Source organism: Chlorocebus sabaeus, chromosome 14 (assembly GCF_047675955.1).
Source record: "Chlorocebus sabaeus isolate Y175 chromosome 14, mChlSab1.0.hap1, whole genome shotgun sequence".
NCBI classification, from domain to species: domain Eukaryota; kingdom Metazoa; phylum Chordata; class Mammalia; order Primates; family Cercopithecidae; genus Chlorocebus; species Chlorocebus sabaeus.
Window position 1 is genome coordinate 25,906,300 of NC_132917.1, and position 14,468 is coordinate 25,920,767.

Consider the following 14,468-nt stretch of genomic DNA (forward strand, 5'->3'; position numbering starts at 1 on the left):
CTTCTGCCTCGGCCATCCAGTGTCGGGACTGTAGGTGTGAACCACAGAGCCCGGCCTGGCTACAAGATTTTTAAAGAATACACCAAATTTAGATGGGGGAAAAGCATGGACTCTCACAATAGAGCTCTTCTTGGCAAAAGAATGGATTACTGTTACACACTTTGTTAAAGCTGCCAAAAACAAATGAAGTTTCAATTTGAACAGAATTTGCTTTCCAATATGTGAATTGCATTGACTCATTCAGATCCCTCAGGAAGCTTAAGAGTCAAGCATCTACATTTCACCCAGCCAACTTACTATGAATAGTGACTTACATCAGGCAGGTAATGAAGAAAATGGATTAACAACCTCGTAATTAAGACAGGTAGGCAAATTTTGAGTCTTATAAACAAAGCTTGTACTCTGGTTCTTCTCTAATAAGTCACCTCCTCATTCTACACTATAACCAGAAGGCTAGTCTTGCTAATCCTTGATGTTATTCTGGCACCTAAGGTCAACAAGAGGAATTCTTATGCAAGAACCTCTGCTTTAGAAAACTGGCTTCCTTGGCAATCTGTCAAAGTTTAACATAACTATCGAAACTGTACATTCACGTAAGATTACTGCCAGACTGGTAGATTTGGGGAAATATGGGATACATCTTTTCCATTCAGGACTAGATTCATAATGTGGTTAGTAGAAAAAAACTGCAAATTAAATGAGATACCTTTGAATTGGGAGAGTTAATTCGAACAACTGCCACATCCCCTTTGACTCCATAGTTAATATGGGTTCTGGCTAAAAAGAAAAGAAAAATTTATTTGTAAACATATTTATTGCAACATAAACCCAAAAAGCAACGTAAGCATATATATTAAAAAGAAATTAAACTTACTCAGCAAAGCAGAAGATCCTGTAAAATTGCGGCATATATAACCTATAAGAAAAGATATTTCAAAATTAGTCTGCAAAACAATTTCTGTGGTACCTTTTATATATAACAAAGCTGTAATTGACAATAACAACAACAACAACAACCCCAAATCTGTACAATGTATTCTAGGCCATATGACTACTGTCATATATTTTTTCCATTTCAATTGTTAGGTCAGATGATTATTCGGATACTAAAAGAGGAAGATTGGCCCCCATAAAGGGATCTACATCCCCAGAACCTGTGAATATGTTAGGTTACATGGCAAAGGGGGATTAAGGTTGCTAATCAGTTGGCCTTAATAAAGAAAGTTTATCATGGATTATCCAGGTGAGCCCAGTGTAATCACAAAAGGGATGAGGGAAGCAAAGAGAACCAAAGAGATAGCAATGTAAGAATGTCTTGGCCGCATGCTGAAGCAGGTAACAAGTCAAATAATTCAGGCAGCTTCTAGAAGCTGGAAAAAGTAAGGTAACGGATTTCTCCCTAAAGCATCTGGAATGAACATAGCCCTGCCATTACCTTTGATTTTACCCAAGTGAAACCCATTTCAGACTTCTGACCTTCATAACTGTAATACACTTTTATCATTTCAGACTCTAACTCTGTGGTAATTTGTTACAGCAGCAATAGGAAACTAATACACTAAGCAATAAGTAATCTACAAAGCAATCCATAATGTCAGCTCCTAATGTATTCCAAATATATCCCAACTATGTTTTCCAGGCACATCCCCTTTCATTTTTTTGGAGAGATGGACTTTGCAGCGTTTTCAAAAGTAAAATCAAATAGCAACGATAGCTACCATAAATGAAACACTTCATGTCACACTTTGCTATTTTAAGTATTTCTAATTGAAAAGGTCTACACTGGATGCCACAAGAATAATCTTACTCCTTGGATAACAAAGACCAACTACTCTCTTTCCTAATCACTTCACTAGTTTAGGCTCTCCAGCATGATGATGAGATGATGATGATGATATGACCTTTTGAGCACAAACCACTACAAGAGAAACTCCAGTGGAAGTTCTTTCAATCTGGACTCTAGATAGAAGTAAGGAACATTGGGGAATTCTAGGCAAACACTCCAACTTTGTTTTGGACATGACTCTACCTCTATTTCACCATTAAAGGCTTGCCTCGGTCCTGCTCTCATCCAAACATCTTGCTTTAGGTGATAACCAAGCTGTTATGGAGGCAGCCCAGGGTCAACATCCCTTAATTACAACTTCTAATCTTTTTCAAAACACCCTTTTTCTTCCCTTGTCTTTCAGTCATGGTTCACCTCAAACATTTCTCCTATGCACCTCTTTAACTCCTTATTCCTTCTCCCTGCCCACATCTTCCAAATCTTGCCCAGTTATCTTAGGAAAAAGTTTTCTCTTTCTTTGGTTCTAAAAACAAAAACAAACTACCCCTTAACAGATTAGCAGCAATACACACGGAAACACTTGCGTTCAGGAAAAGGCTTAAGTCTTACAGTAATATCTAAAAAAGAACTAGTGCTTTAACAATATCCAAAGGTTCCTTCATGCATCTCCTCTAATTACACTAGCTTTTCCCAGGTATTAGTCATTTAATTCTTAATTATTCATACTAAAACTTTTTTGTTTTTAGTTTTCATAAAAATATACAGCATTTGTGCTACATTAGTGACTATATGGCTTTGGAATCCACAAATATAATTTAGAAGTGTGGGAAGTGCCTGCCTGATTTAGAAGTGCTATAAAAAAAAAAGTTAAAATTCTTGGCTGGGCATGGTGGCTCACGCCTGTAATCCCAGCACTTTGGGAGACCAAGGCGGGCGGATCACCTGAGGTCAGGAGTTCAAGACTAGCCTGGCCAACACGGTGAAACCCCGTCTCTACCAAAAATACAAAAATTAGCTGGGTGTGGTGGTGCACGCCTGTAATCCCAGCTACTCGGGAGGCTGAGATGGGAGGATGGCTTGAACTCATGAGGCAGAGGTTGCAGTGAGCCTAGATCGCACCACTGCACTCCAGCTTCAGAGAGGGCGAGACTTCATTTCAAAAACACAAAAAGAAAAAAAAAGTTAAAATTCTTGGCCGGGCGCGGTGGCTCACGCTTATAATCCTAGCACTTTGGGAGACCAAGGTGATGGATCACCTGAGGTCAGAAGTTCAAGACCAGCCTGACCAACATGGTGAAACCCTCTCTCTACTAAAAATACAAAAATTAGCTGGGCATGATGGCACATGCTTGTAATCCCAGCTACTCAGGAGGCTGAGGCAGGAGAACTGCTTGAACCCAGGAGGTGGAGGTTGCAGGGAACTGAGGTTGTGCCACTGTACTCCAGCCTAGGCAAAAGAGCGAGACTCCATCTCAAAGGAAAAAAAAAAATTAAAATTCTTGGCAATCTTTTGGTGGCTCTATCTTTCCATCAGTTTGTGATCACTTGCCTTTCTCTGTACCTATTCTCTCATTCTCCAAATCCTTTTCCTTCATCTGGTTCAGACTTTGGGAGATGTCAAACAAGAGTCTAAGACTTTGCCCTACCTGTAACGATAATTCAGGGCAATGAACAGTAAAATCAGACCATTTTGGTCATTTTATATCCTAGTGGATATTCTAAATAAAATTTTAAATATCATTTCTATCAAAAACACATTCTACATGACTTAGAAACAAACCTTAGAACTACACCCATTTCCAAGTTGAGGATGGCCTGCCTACTCAAGAGGCAGGGACCAACTACTTATGGCTAAAGTAGAGCCCAAAAGACTAAACAAGAATATATCCAACTGAACTGGGATTCCCTCAGCAGTATTGAGAAGTGATTCTAGAAATATGCTGGGCATTAGAATCAATGGGGAGGTCCAGATATACTCAAAATTCCTAGGTCCCAGTCTAGGACCAACAGAATCAGACTTTTAGGAAGTTGGGCCTCAGAATCTGTATTTTTAAAAAGGTGATGCTGAAGTATACAGCAAACAAATGGGCACATGGGAACTACTGACAGGAGAACCCAGTGAAGGTGGAGTGGAATAGGGGAGGACCATCAATAGGTAGCCAAGGCTTTTGCTGCCTCCGTGTTTTCTCTTTATCCCCCAGTTCCTTATAGAAAGGGAAGAGAAGCCACAAAAAATAGCAGCTTTATACTGGTTGGAAAGGCAAGGTGACAGAAAAAAGAAAAGAAAAGAAAAGAAGAAAAGAAAAGAAAAGGAAAGAAAAGGAAAGAAAAGAAACGAAACTGTGGTTAGCACCAGAAGCAGAATGGGGTGATTTCAGGTTCTGCCTGCATTTCTTCTTTAAGCAATTCAAGCCAGCCAGCCCTCTTAGTGCAAAGGCAAAGGACTCGTGTTCAACCATCAGGTTTATTTACTAGCTGTGTGGCCACAACAAGTCTCTTACAAGTGAACTTCAGTGTTTTACGATAGGAGAAGCCAGCCATCTCCTCAATCTCCAGTGCCTCTACTTGACTAATAGTATGTTTCCTGCTTTGCTTTTCCATCATTTGAAATCTGTGTCATCTATATTTACCACGCTTCCTTCTTTATATTTGCATCATGACTCCAATCTTTTCCACAAAACCTCATCTTTGGATTCTGTCTACGGTGATCTTTGCTTTCCTTGCCTGCATTTTTATTTTATTATTTACTGTTTTGTCCTCTAACTGCTGCATTGTAGCAGGTGTTTTGCCAACCACATTGTAATCTCTTCCAGCATAATCTGTTATTCATTCAACAAATTTTGTGACCTCCATGTGTCATTCATTGTTCTAGGCACTTGGAGTACAGCAAGGCACTCACGGTGAACAAAAAAGACAAAAATCCATGTCTTGGTGGAGCTTACATTCCAGGTCAGCGGGGGATATGATATCTGGGAAGAATCAGTTCCTACTCAGTGAAGATAAAAGTGAAAATAGGACTGGCATAGAAAAAGCTTTCCTGCAAAGTAGAAATTCCAGTGGGAAGGGAGGCAGGGAATAGGTAATTCTAGCAAAACAGGGTAAAGTGGATTAGAGTGGGAATGAACTGATTGGGAATGCAGGTTGGGAGGGAAAAACCGAGAAACACAAATATGTTAGAAAATAAGCACCTAAGCAAAAAAAGGAAATAGAATGAGCATGGGTTGCAATGTTTCAAAAAAATTTCTTTTTTCTTTGAGATGAGGTCTCCCTGTGTTGCCCCGGTTGGTCTTGAATTCCTGGGCTCGAGTAATCTTCCAGAGTAGCTGGGACTACAAGCATGTGCCATGTGCCCCACTAGGTTGCAGTTTTAAAGAGCAAATATTTGAGATGACAGGTTACTGGTCATTAGCCAACAGTTTAAACCATTTTAACTCGTATCTACTAATCTACCTATGTCCACACACTCATACACAAAACCTCTCCAAGATCAAGACAAAAAACAAACAGAAAACCAGTACATACACAAACATACTTAGAAAAAATTCCAAGCCAGAGTCAACTAAATCAAGTCAGATTACAAGGTAGATTTGCTTTTGGAATCTAGCCTTACTTACTACCTAATTGCAGAGCTTACCCTATGGCAGTGGAGTGAACTTTAGCCTACATCTACAGTGCCAGCAAAGTACACAGAAACCTTTGCCCCACTTTTTAATCATCTCTGTAATGTAACTCAAGAATACCTACAAAACCTCGTAAGACTACAGTCAGCGGAGAGAGCTGGATTATGCTAACACAAATTTCAAATTTGAAAACATTACTTTGGTCGTAACAATCAACAGCTTGTCTCAAGATTCAACGCTGGAAGAAGGGATGAGATTTAAGGAACTGAGAATCAAATTTAAAAATACACGATCTACAGCTGGGCGGGGTGGCTCACGCTTGTAATTCCAGCACTTTGGGAGGCTGAGGTGGGTGGATCACCTGAGGTCGGGAGTTAGAGACCAGCCTGGCCAACATGGAGAAGCCCTGTCTCTACTAAACACACACACACACAAAGTCAGCAGGGCATGGTGGCAGGCACCTGTAACCCCAACTTCTCTGGAGGCTGAGACATGAGAATCACTTGAACCCAGGAGGCGGAGGTTGCAGTGAGCCGAGTTCACACCACTGCACTCCAGGCTGGGTGACACAGTGAGACTAGGTCTCAAAAAAATTAAAAAACAAAACAAAAAAAAACAAAAAAAACACCATCTATTAAGGTATTTGCCTCTAAATTCATCTCCTGTGAAATTATTTTACTACTTACATAATTAGGAATTTAGATCTAGGATAAGAGTGGGAATTAAGACATTTTGGTAAAGAAGTGATTTTCATTTGATATTCACATTCAGAATTATAGCACTTGTAGAGAAAGTATGCTTTAAAATTTCAAGAATTACAAGTCTCCTTCAAGAGAATTTTTTTTTTTTTTTTTTTTTTTTGAGAGATATGGTCTTACTCTGTCTCCCAGGCGTGATCTTGGCTCACTACAACCTCCACCTCCCAGGTTCAAGCGATTCTCCCACCTCAGCTTCCTGAGTAGCTGGGATTACAGGCGCGCGCCAACACGCCTGGCCAATTTTGGTATTTTTTGGTAGAGATGGGGTTTCACCATGTGGGCCCAGCTGGTCTCGATCGTCTGACCTCAAGTGATCTGCCTGCCTTAGCCTCCCAATATACTGGGATTATAGGCATGAGCCACCCGCCTGGCCCCATTTCAAGAGAATTTTATCATCCGCCAGCAAACGTCATAATCTCATTAAATGTTTAGCAAAGCCTTGCACAAACTTTTAGTGTGAAGGATCTATTGAGTCTAAATAGTAATATAAGGGTGCAGGTCATTTTAAATTCACTTTCCAGACTTTTTTCAAAATTTATAAATTGCTATTAACGGACCAGTAACTACAATGACTGACACTTTCTTACTGGTGAAGACACAATGCAAAATATATCTTTATGTGTCTATATATTTCTATACAGAAAAACAGAAAAATTAGGTTGGTAGCTTTTTATTACACATACAAGATGTAAAAATTACTTTTAAAAATTCTCAGACATATACAACTGTACTTCTTCCAGGCTGTAGTTAATAATATTTACTGAGTGCTTACTCCATGAAAAACTGCCTGATATCTAAAATAACTCCTTTCCATCGCACAAGGTGGTATTATTCCCCATTTTACAAATGAGAAAACACACACAGAAATTAATTGCCCAAGGTCACCAGAGGGTAAAAGGCAGAGCTAGGTCCAAGCCCAGAAGTCAGACTCCAAACGACAGGCGCCCGCCACCTCGCCCAGCTAATTTTTTGTATTTTTAGTAGAGACGGGGTTTCACCGTGTTGGCCAGGATGGTCTGGATCTCCTGACCTGATAATTTGCCCGCCTCAGCCTCCCAAAGTGCTGGGATTACAGGTGTGAGCCACTGCACCCGACCCAAACAATGTGTTTAATTGCTCTGTCATGCTACTTCTCATGCAAAGGAAATCCATCGTCTCAATCATTCATTTTGCAGATGAGGAAAATAAAGCCTACATTTAGTTTAAGGCATTTGTCCAAAGTCACACAGCTAGTTAGTGACTAGAATCACGTGCCCTGGCTACCACTTCCAAGTGACATCAGCTGCCAATCCATAAGAAATACCTTCAAACCAATACAGGGGTAAGATAAAAATTATACATGTGACTTTTCAAAAGTGTTGTGAAAATAGGGGAAAAAACCACCAAACCTGTAAGGAAATATAACCGAAGGCTAACTGTAGGTAAGCACATGAGCAGTAAGACAATGGGTGATCGTTTTTTTTTCATCCCTTTCCTCAATCCTTTCAGCATTTCAAAGTTCTATAATGTGCTTATGTCATAATTGGCAAATATATGCGACAGTTTTGTGGAGACTAAAAACAGCAGTTGAAAAAAGGGAGCAGAAAAATATTCAATCATTCAAATAATCCCCTTACAGTAAAGAGATTTCAGCTACGTGTCTAAAAAAAGCATACTACTTCCGCGGTTCCGGAGGAGGAGAGATAATTCATATTACAAATTAAATTAAAAGTTAAAATTTCTAATTAAGTAAATTATTAAACACAACATGCAATAAAACGTCATTCACATTTGACTTTACAGATTTGGGATGGAAGGAAAATGCAAGGTTTCCTACAACCACCTATTTTAGCCCCTTCACTGCCAGTTTGAAAAGGAAAAACACTAGCTAATAGAGGTTGACTGGGAATCATCAGATTAGAAATTGTTCTCAAAACCATCTAACATTTTATTCCTTAAGGTAGAGGTATTAGTGTATTTTTAAAGTGTGTCTTCCAGTAAGTTGCAGAACCTCCCGTTGAAATTCAAAATACTATACGTTCACACTGGCATTACTGAAACTGCAGGAGTTGAGCTCCCTACTTGAATGGGGTAGCAAGCACAAAAATGGTTCTGAGGGAACCGAGCAGGGAGGGGCAGTGATCTGCAAGGCTGATTAATCCCATCCAAGGTTTTAAGATAGCTCTTGTCGCGGGGCAAGGTGCTGTGGAGCCACAAAGATGCGACAGAATGGATCCCGATTCTCCTGGAACTCCGGATCAAGAAAATATGAGGGGCGTGAGCCCAGAAGTGCGACGCAGGAGACCCGCGGAAAGGTGACAGAACGAGTGGCACCAGACTCAGAAAGTTTGGGAGTTAGGGAGCCTGAAATCGCAGCAGGAGTCGTGAGAGGGTAAGTGACAGTCCCTTCACAAGGTCACAGGAAACGGGGTCCCAGGGCAGTATTCCCCACAGAGGGCTGGGTCTCTAGGCTGGGGCAGGCGACAGCGAAAGGGAGACGCGGCTCCGGGGCCAACCCAGTCCTCGCAGGAGTTCTGCCCGGAGGTCTGGGATGCCCTCGGCCAGGCCTCACCTCGGGAGCGGAGGATCCTGAAGGCAGAGAAGCGGCTGAGGATGCCAATTGCCCGGCAGGCCACCATGTTGAATTGAAGAGGACAGCAGTAAGAGCGCTTCTAACGGGTGCGGCCAAGCGGAGGACTTTTCCTCCCGTAGCCTGGCGGCCAGGCGCCTGGCGCATTGCCTGACTAAAACCCAGACGCCGAGTGGCCGCCGGCCCCTTAGCCCTGCCCCTCGCTCCTGGCTAACCGGGCCGAAAGGTCCCTTTCTTCGGGGAAGGACGGGGGCCCGGAGAGGAGGGGCGGAGTGCCTGGTTTTCCAGTCAGGCGGCCGGAGGGCAGCCCGCAAGAAAGGTCTTGCCCGCCCGCGGGGTGAGGGGTCCTTTCGGGGCAGGACCCGCCCCTTGGTCCGGCAGAGCTTTGGCACTAGGGCCTGGACCTTTCTCTGAGTAGGAGCTCGAGCGGACGTCAGCTAAGGTGAGACAGCGAGCCCTCAGCTCTCCGCCCGGGCTTTCCCAAAGGCGAGATCCCACTTCCTTCCCCGCAAGTGTCGCCGGTGTCCCTGGCCCCGTCCCCTCCCTGGGAGAGTCGGAGTTGAGGGAGCGGAAGGAAAATCCTCCTCGGACAAGGTCGGCAGTGCTAGCTGCAGTTAGGACAGTGACTTGGACTAGCGTTCCAACTGAAGCTCGGGACAGTGGTGTCACCTGCGCCCTAATTTATCATCACAAGTTAGCGAAGTCTGGGTGTGTAGGGGTGTGTGTGGATGTGTGTGGGCGTCGGCCTTAACGTAACCCTGGTCTGCGTAGTAGTGTGTGTTGTTTCGCCTGCTTCCCCTGTACCCAGGTCGGCGGCTGTAGAGATTGTGGACGGCGCCATGGGTTTGCCCGATTTCTGCTATAAAGAATAAGACTAGGTCAGGTGACCTTTCGGTACTTGAGTGTGGGAGGAACGGAGACAATCCTCCATCCCGCTCGGTTATTCAGATAATGCTGTGCTCTTGGGGGTTTTCCGATGGATGACTATCTGTCTGGTCGTTCACACCTCAACTCACTTTAGCGGTGAAGAAACTGCCTACGAATCAGAGGGAGTGATTATACCCATGGCCACATGTGGTAGAAATAAGACTGGAGCCTAAGTCTACTAAGTCCTAGTGAAGAGTTCTTCACTGCATGGTAGCTGTTTTTGTGCTGGAAAGAGGGGCTGGAGTCCTGGAATAAAGTGATTGGTTTCAAAAGGAAGTCACATTGAGAGCCTGGTGTGCTCTGGTCACCTTCATACCTTTTTGTTTAATCCTCACATTCCCCAAATTATTATCATTTGCATTTTCTAGATGAAGTTTGGGAAGCTCAGATTATATACATTTTCTAGTCTATGACAGAGCTAGCATTCAGACATAAGTCTGAGTCTCACTACTCACCACACTGACAGCTCTGCAAGAGAGGAAACAAGGGGCATCGAAGTTAAGACTGAAATGAGAAGTATAGAAACAAAGTAGAGACGTTTCTGTTTAAAGCTCAAGTTACGTAGTGAGTGCTCATCACTGGGAGCACTTTAAGCAGAAAGTGGACGACCTGACCACTTCTGAATAAATTACAAAAAGGATTCTTGATCATCTTACAGCGTTTTTACAGTTCAGAGCCTGCCTCCTGCCCATATAATGCTTTCTTCGACACCTAACTGCATGTAGCACTAATTATTTAGGTTGGAAGTGGTAAATTTTGTTGTTGTTGTTAAAGGTCCAGACAGTAAATAGTTCAGGATTTGCAGGATCACTTTGGTCTCTGTTATATATATATTTTTGTTTTGTTTTGTTTACAACTTTTTTTTTTTTTGAGACAGTTTCGCTCTTGTTGCCCAGGCTGGAGTGCAATGGTGCGATCTTGGCTCACTGCAGCCTCCTCCCGGGTTCAAGTGATTCTTCTGCCTCAGCCTCCCGAGTAGCTGGGATTACAAGCGCACACCACCATGCCAGGCTAATTTTTTGTATTTTTAGTAGTGATGGGATTTCACCATGTTAGCCAGGCTGGTCCTGAACCCCTGATCTCAGGTGATCCGCCCACCTCAGCCTCCCAAAGTGCTGGGATTACAAGCGTGAGCCACCATGCCCAGCCTTACAACTCTTTAAAAATGTGAAAAACTGTTTTTAGCTAGAGGCCCATGTGTTGTAGTTTGCCAGTCCCTGATACGGATCACTTATTTGGCTCCAGTTTTTTGCTCCCTGTGCTCTCTCTACAAGACTAAGCTCCATCGGGGCAGACATGTTATAATATTTCTTTGATCCCTAAGCACTTTAGTCCAGTGGTTTATATAGAGGGAAGCAGTACATTTGTATCAACACCCCTACTGGTAATAGTGAACACAGGTATACCCCTAAGTGTGTACCAAGCACTGTTTTAAGTGCTGCATGCACGTGTGTGTTGTGTGTGTGTGTGTGTACGCGTGCATGTGTCCTGTGTGGTTAAGTAACTGGCTTAAAGTCATGCAGCTAGGGTGAATCAGGATTTGGACATAGTCTGGCTTTAGTCAGTTCTCTTAAACATTACATTGTGTTTTAAAGTTGTGATGATGAGCTGTTAGAGCCACCCCATCTTGCTTTCTCTTTCATTACTTGCCTAGACCCTTCTTCCTTTCCCTTGCTCCTAGGTGCCTGCAGCTTCGTGTATCTTTCCATAGTTCCACACCCTACTCAGGCCTACCCTACCCAACCCCATCCTACCCTACGCTACCCTGGAGTTTCCATGCTTTGAATATTCTTGTCAAAATTTCTGTTTTCTGAAGCTTAGCAAATGACAGGTCAACTCTGCCATAGGATAATTTGCTTAGTCCCTCTTACTTTTGAAATCTGTTTTTTATTAATTATTGAAGGAATACATATTCCATGTAATTTTTTATTCAGAAACTACAGAAAAGTCTAAAGAAAATAAAGACATCTGTAATTCCACCACCCAGAGATAACTACTTTTAGCATTTTGATGTGTATTTTTCTGGACTTTTTAAAATGCATTTGTATATTTGTATATATTTATATAAGATACTGATGTACAGTCGGCCCTTGGTATCTGTGAGTTCCACATTCTCTGATTCAACCAATGTCTGAGTGAAAATGTAGTTAGGCCTACAGTGGTTTAATCTGTCCTGAACATGTACAGACTTTTTTTCTCATCATTATTCCCTAAACAATACAGCGTAACAACTGTTTACATAGATTTACATTGTATTAGGTATTATAAGTAGTCGAGAGATGATTTAGAGTATGCATGAGGATGTGCATAGGTTCTTTGTAAATAAATACTATATATACCATTTTATGTAAAGGACTTGAGCATCCTTGAGGTTTGGTATCTGGGGGGGATTCTGGAACCAATCCCCCATGGATACTGAGGTACAACAGTATATATAGATTTTAAATAAAACTAGAATTGTACGTAAGTAAAATGCTTATTTGAAAAAATTAAAGAGAACAGAAGAATATTAAATAAAAGCTTTTCTTTATCCTTTCCATATCTAGACTCATAGCTTTATGGACTTTCTTTTCTCTTTCTCTCTTTCTGTTACAAAATGGGTGTTGTAGCGGGATTTACTTACCCATTTCCCTATTTTCCGGTTATTCTAATACACATTGTTCTGTAGCTTGCTTTTTCGTTTAATATATATTATGAATATTTTTCCACATCAGTATATATACATGGACGTCATTTTGTTTCATTTTCTTTTCCAAAGTGCCAAACAGTATTCCATGGTGTGTTTACACTATAACTTACTTAACTGTTTCCTACTGATGTGCATTTAGATTAGTTCCAGTTTCCCACAAATATAAACAGTGCTGTAATGAACACCTTGAGTATTTCTCTCTTTTTTTTTTTGGAGATGGAGTTTTGCTCTGTCTCCCAGGCTGGAGTTCAGTGGCATGAGCCACCACCCCGGCCCGCCTTGAGTATTTCTTTAGGCTAGAGACCTATATATGCTATACTCACATTTTGAATATTTCTATAAATTAGAGACCAATAAAAGGCATTATTGGACTCAAAAATTCACATTTTAAATTCTGATCTATAACTACGAAATTGTCATACCAAAAGGCCTTAGCATTTTACATGTCTTCTAGTGTATGAAAGTGCCTATTTAGTTAGATGCATTCTTACTAGAATTATATATTAACCATATTTTAAATGTTTGCCAATCTGAAAACCACAAAATGATACCTTGCTTTAATTAAAAAAAAGAAAAAAAGGAAAAGGAAAACACAGGCTGGATGCGGTGGCTCATGCCTGTAATCCCAGCACTTTGGGAGGCCGAGGCGGACGGATCATCTGAGGTCAGGAGTTTGAGACCAGCCTGGCCGACATGGTGAAACCCCATCTCTACTAAAAATACAAAAATTAGCCAGGCATGGTGGCACATGCCTGTAGTCTCAGCTACTCAGGAGGCTGAGGCAGGAGAATCGCTTGAACCCAGGAGGCAGAGGTTGCAGTGAGCCGAGATCGCGCCATCGCACTCCAGCCTGGGAGACAACAGTGAGACTTGTCTCCAAACAAAAAAAACAAAAACAAAAACAAAAAATACAGCATTTTGTTAGTGAGTGCGGTTGAACATTATACATTTTGTTTATTTGGCATTTTCATTTCTTCTGTGAATTGCTTGTTTTCTCATTCTGGCTTTTGGTCATGTATCAGGAAGGAGTCTTTCAGTTGCAAATAACAGACAATTCAAATCAAATTGGCTTCTCTAAGGGGATTTATTGGTCCGGGCGTGGTGGCTCACGCCTGTAATCCTAGCTCTTTGGGAGGCTGAGGAGAGCAGATTGCCTGAGCTCTGGAGTTCGAGACCCGCCTGACCAACACGATGAAACCCTCTCTCTATTAAAATAAAAAAAATTAGCTGAGCATGGCAGTGTGTGCCTGTAGTCCCAGCTACTTGGGAGGCTGAGGCTAGGAGAATTGCTTGAACCCAGGAGGCAGAGGTTGCAACGAGCCGAGATTGTGCCGCTGCACTCCAGCCTGGGTGACAGAGTGAGACTGTCTCAAATAAATAAGTAAAGGAGATTTGTTGGCTCACAGAGCTGAAAAGCACAATGGGAGGGTGGGTTTCAGATGGGATTCGGCCAGGACTCTAGTTTCTTTTTCCAAAATTCTCAGCTCCGTACTCTTCTGCTCTTCTGGTAGTAGCTCCCTCTTAGCCTAGCTTTGTTAATGTTTGCAAATTGCTATAGCCATGCCAGGCCTCAGAAGGAAAGATTTGTGTTCTGGAATTACAGGCAGAAGACTTGAGTGTTAAACTGACTAAACCATCCACGCATCAATACCAGTGGTCAAGGCAATACCGTGCGTGGTTGTTTGACGCCTTGGTCCCTGAATCAATGATCTTGGCAGAGAGAATGAGATTTTTCTTATTGGAGTTGGGCTGGATTCAGTCCCATAGAAGCCATATACAGCAGCTACATAATTGGGTAGAATGGATATTAGAGTACAAACTGCAGATTCCGTGATAGATTGTTTCTGTTTTTCTTTCCCTTTCTTTTTTTTTTTTTTTTTTTTTTTTTTTTTTGTGATGGAGTCTCACTCTGTCGCCCAGGCTGGAGTGCAGTGGTATGATCTTGGCTCACTGCAACCTCTGCTTCCCGGGTTCAAGCGATTCTCCTGCCTCAGCTCCCAAGTAGCTGGCTTACAGGCATGTGCTACCAGGCCTGTCTAATTTTGTATTTTTATTAGAGACAGGGTTTCTCCATGTTGGTCAGGCTGGTCTCGAACTCCTGACCTCAGATGATCCACCC

At 42.2% G+C, this 14,468-nt stretch overlaps 2 protein-coding genes across 3 annotated transcripts in view; one reads left to right on the forward strand and one right to left on the reverse strand.

Moving 5' to 3' along the window:
• The window catches only part of HADHA (hydroxyacyl-CoA dehydrogenase trifunctional multienzyme complex subunit alpha), a 57,540-nt gene extending 48,554 nt beyond the window's left edge, over nucleotides 1-8,986 (reverse strand). The window contains exons 1-3 of the mRNA XM_007971249.3: nucleotides 8,716-8,986; nucleotides 875-916; nucleotides 707-777 (exon numbers count right to left, since the gene is read on the reverse strand). Coding sequence (XP_007969440.1) covers nucleotides 707-777; nucleotides 875-916; nucleotides 8,716-8,782 — 180 coding nt within the window. The 5' untranslated portion in view covers nucleotides 8,783-8,986. The remainder of the gene's footprint in view (nucleotides 1-706; nucleotides 778-874; nucleotides 917-8,715) is intronic.
• Nucleotides 8,987-9,059: 73 nt separating this feature from the next.
• The window catches only part of HADHB (hydroxyacyl-CoA dehydrogenase trifunctional multienzyme complex subunit beta), a 49,578-nt gene continuing 44,169 nt past the window's right edge, over nucleotides 9,060-14,468 (forward strand). The window contains exon 1 of one of the 2 annotated variants that reach the window (XM_007971246.3): nucleotides 9,060-9,175. The gene's annotated coding sequence lies outside the window, so the exon portion shown is untranslated. Of the gene's footprint in view, nucleotides 9,176-9,234; nucleotides 9,328-14,468 lie in introns of those variants that run through there. The other variant, XM_007971247.3, reaches the window with a different exon arrangement.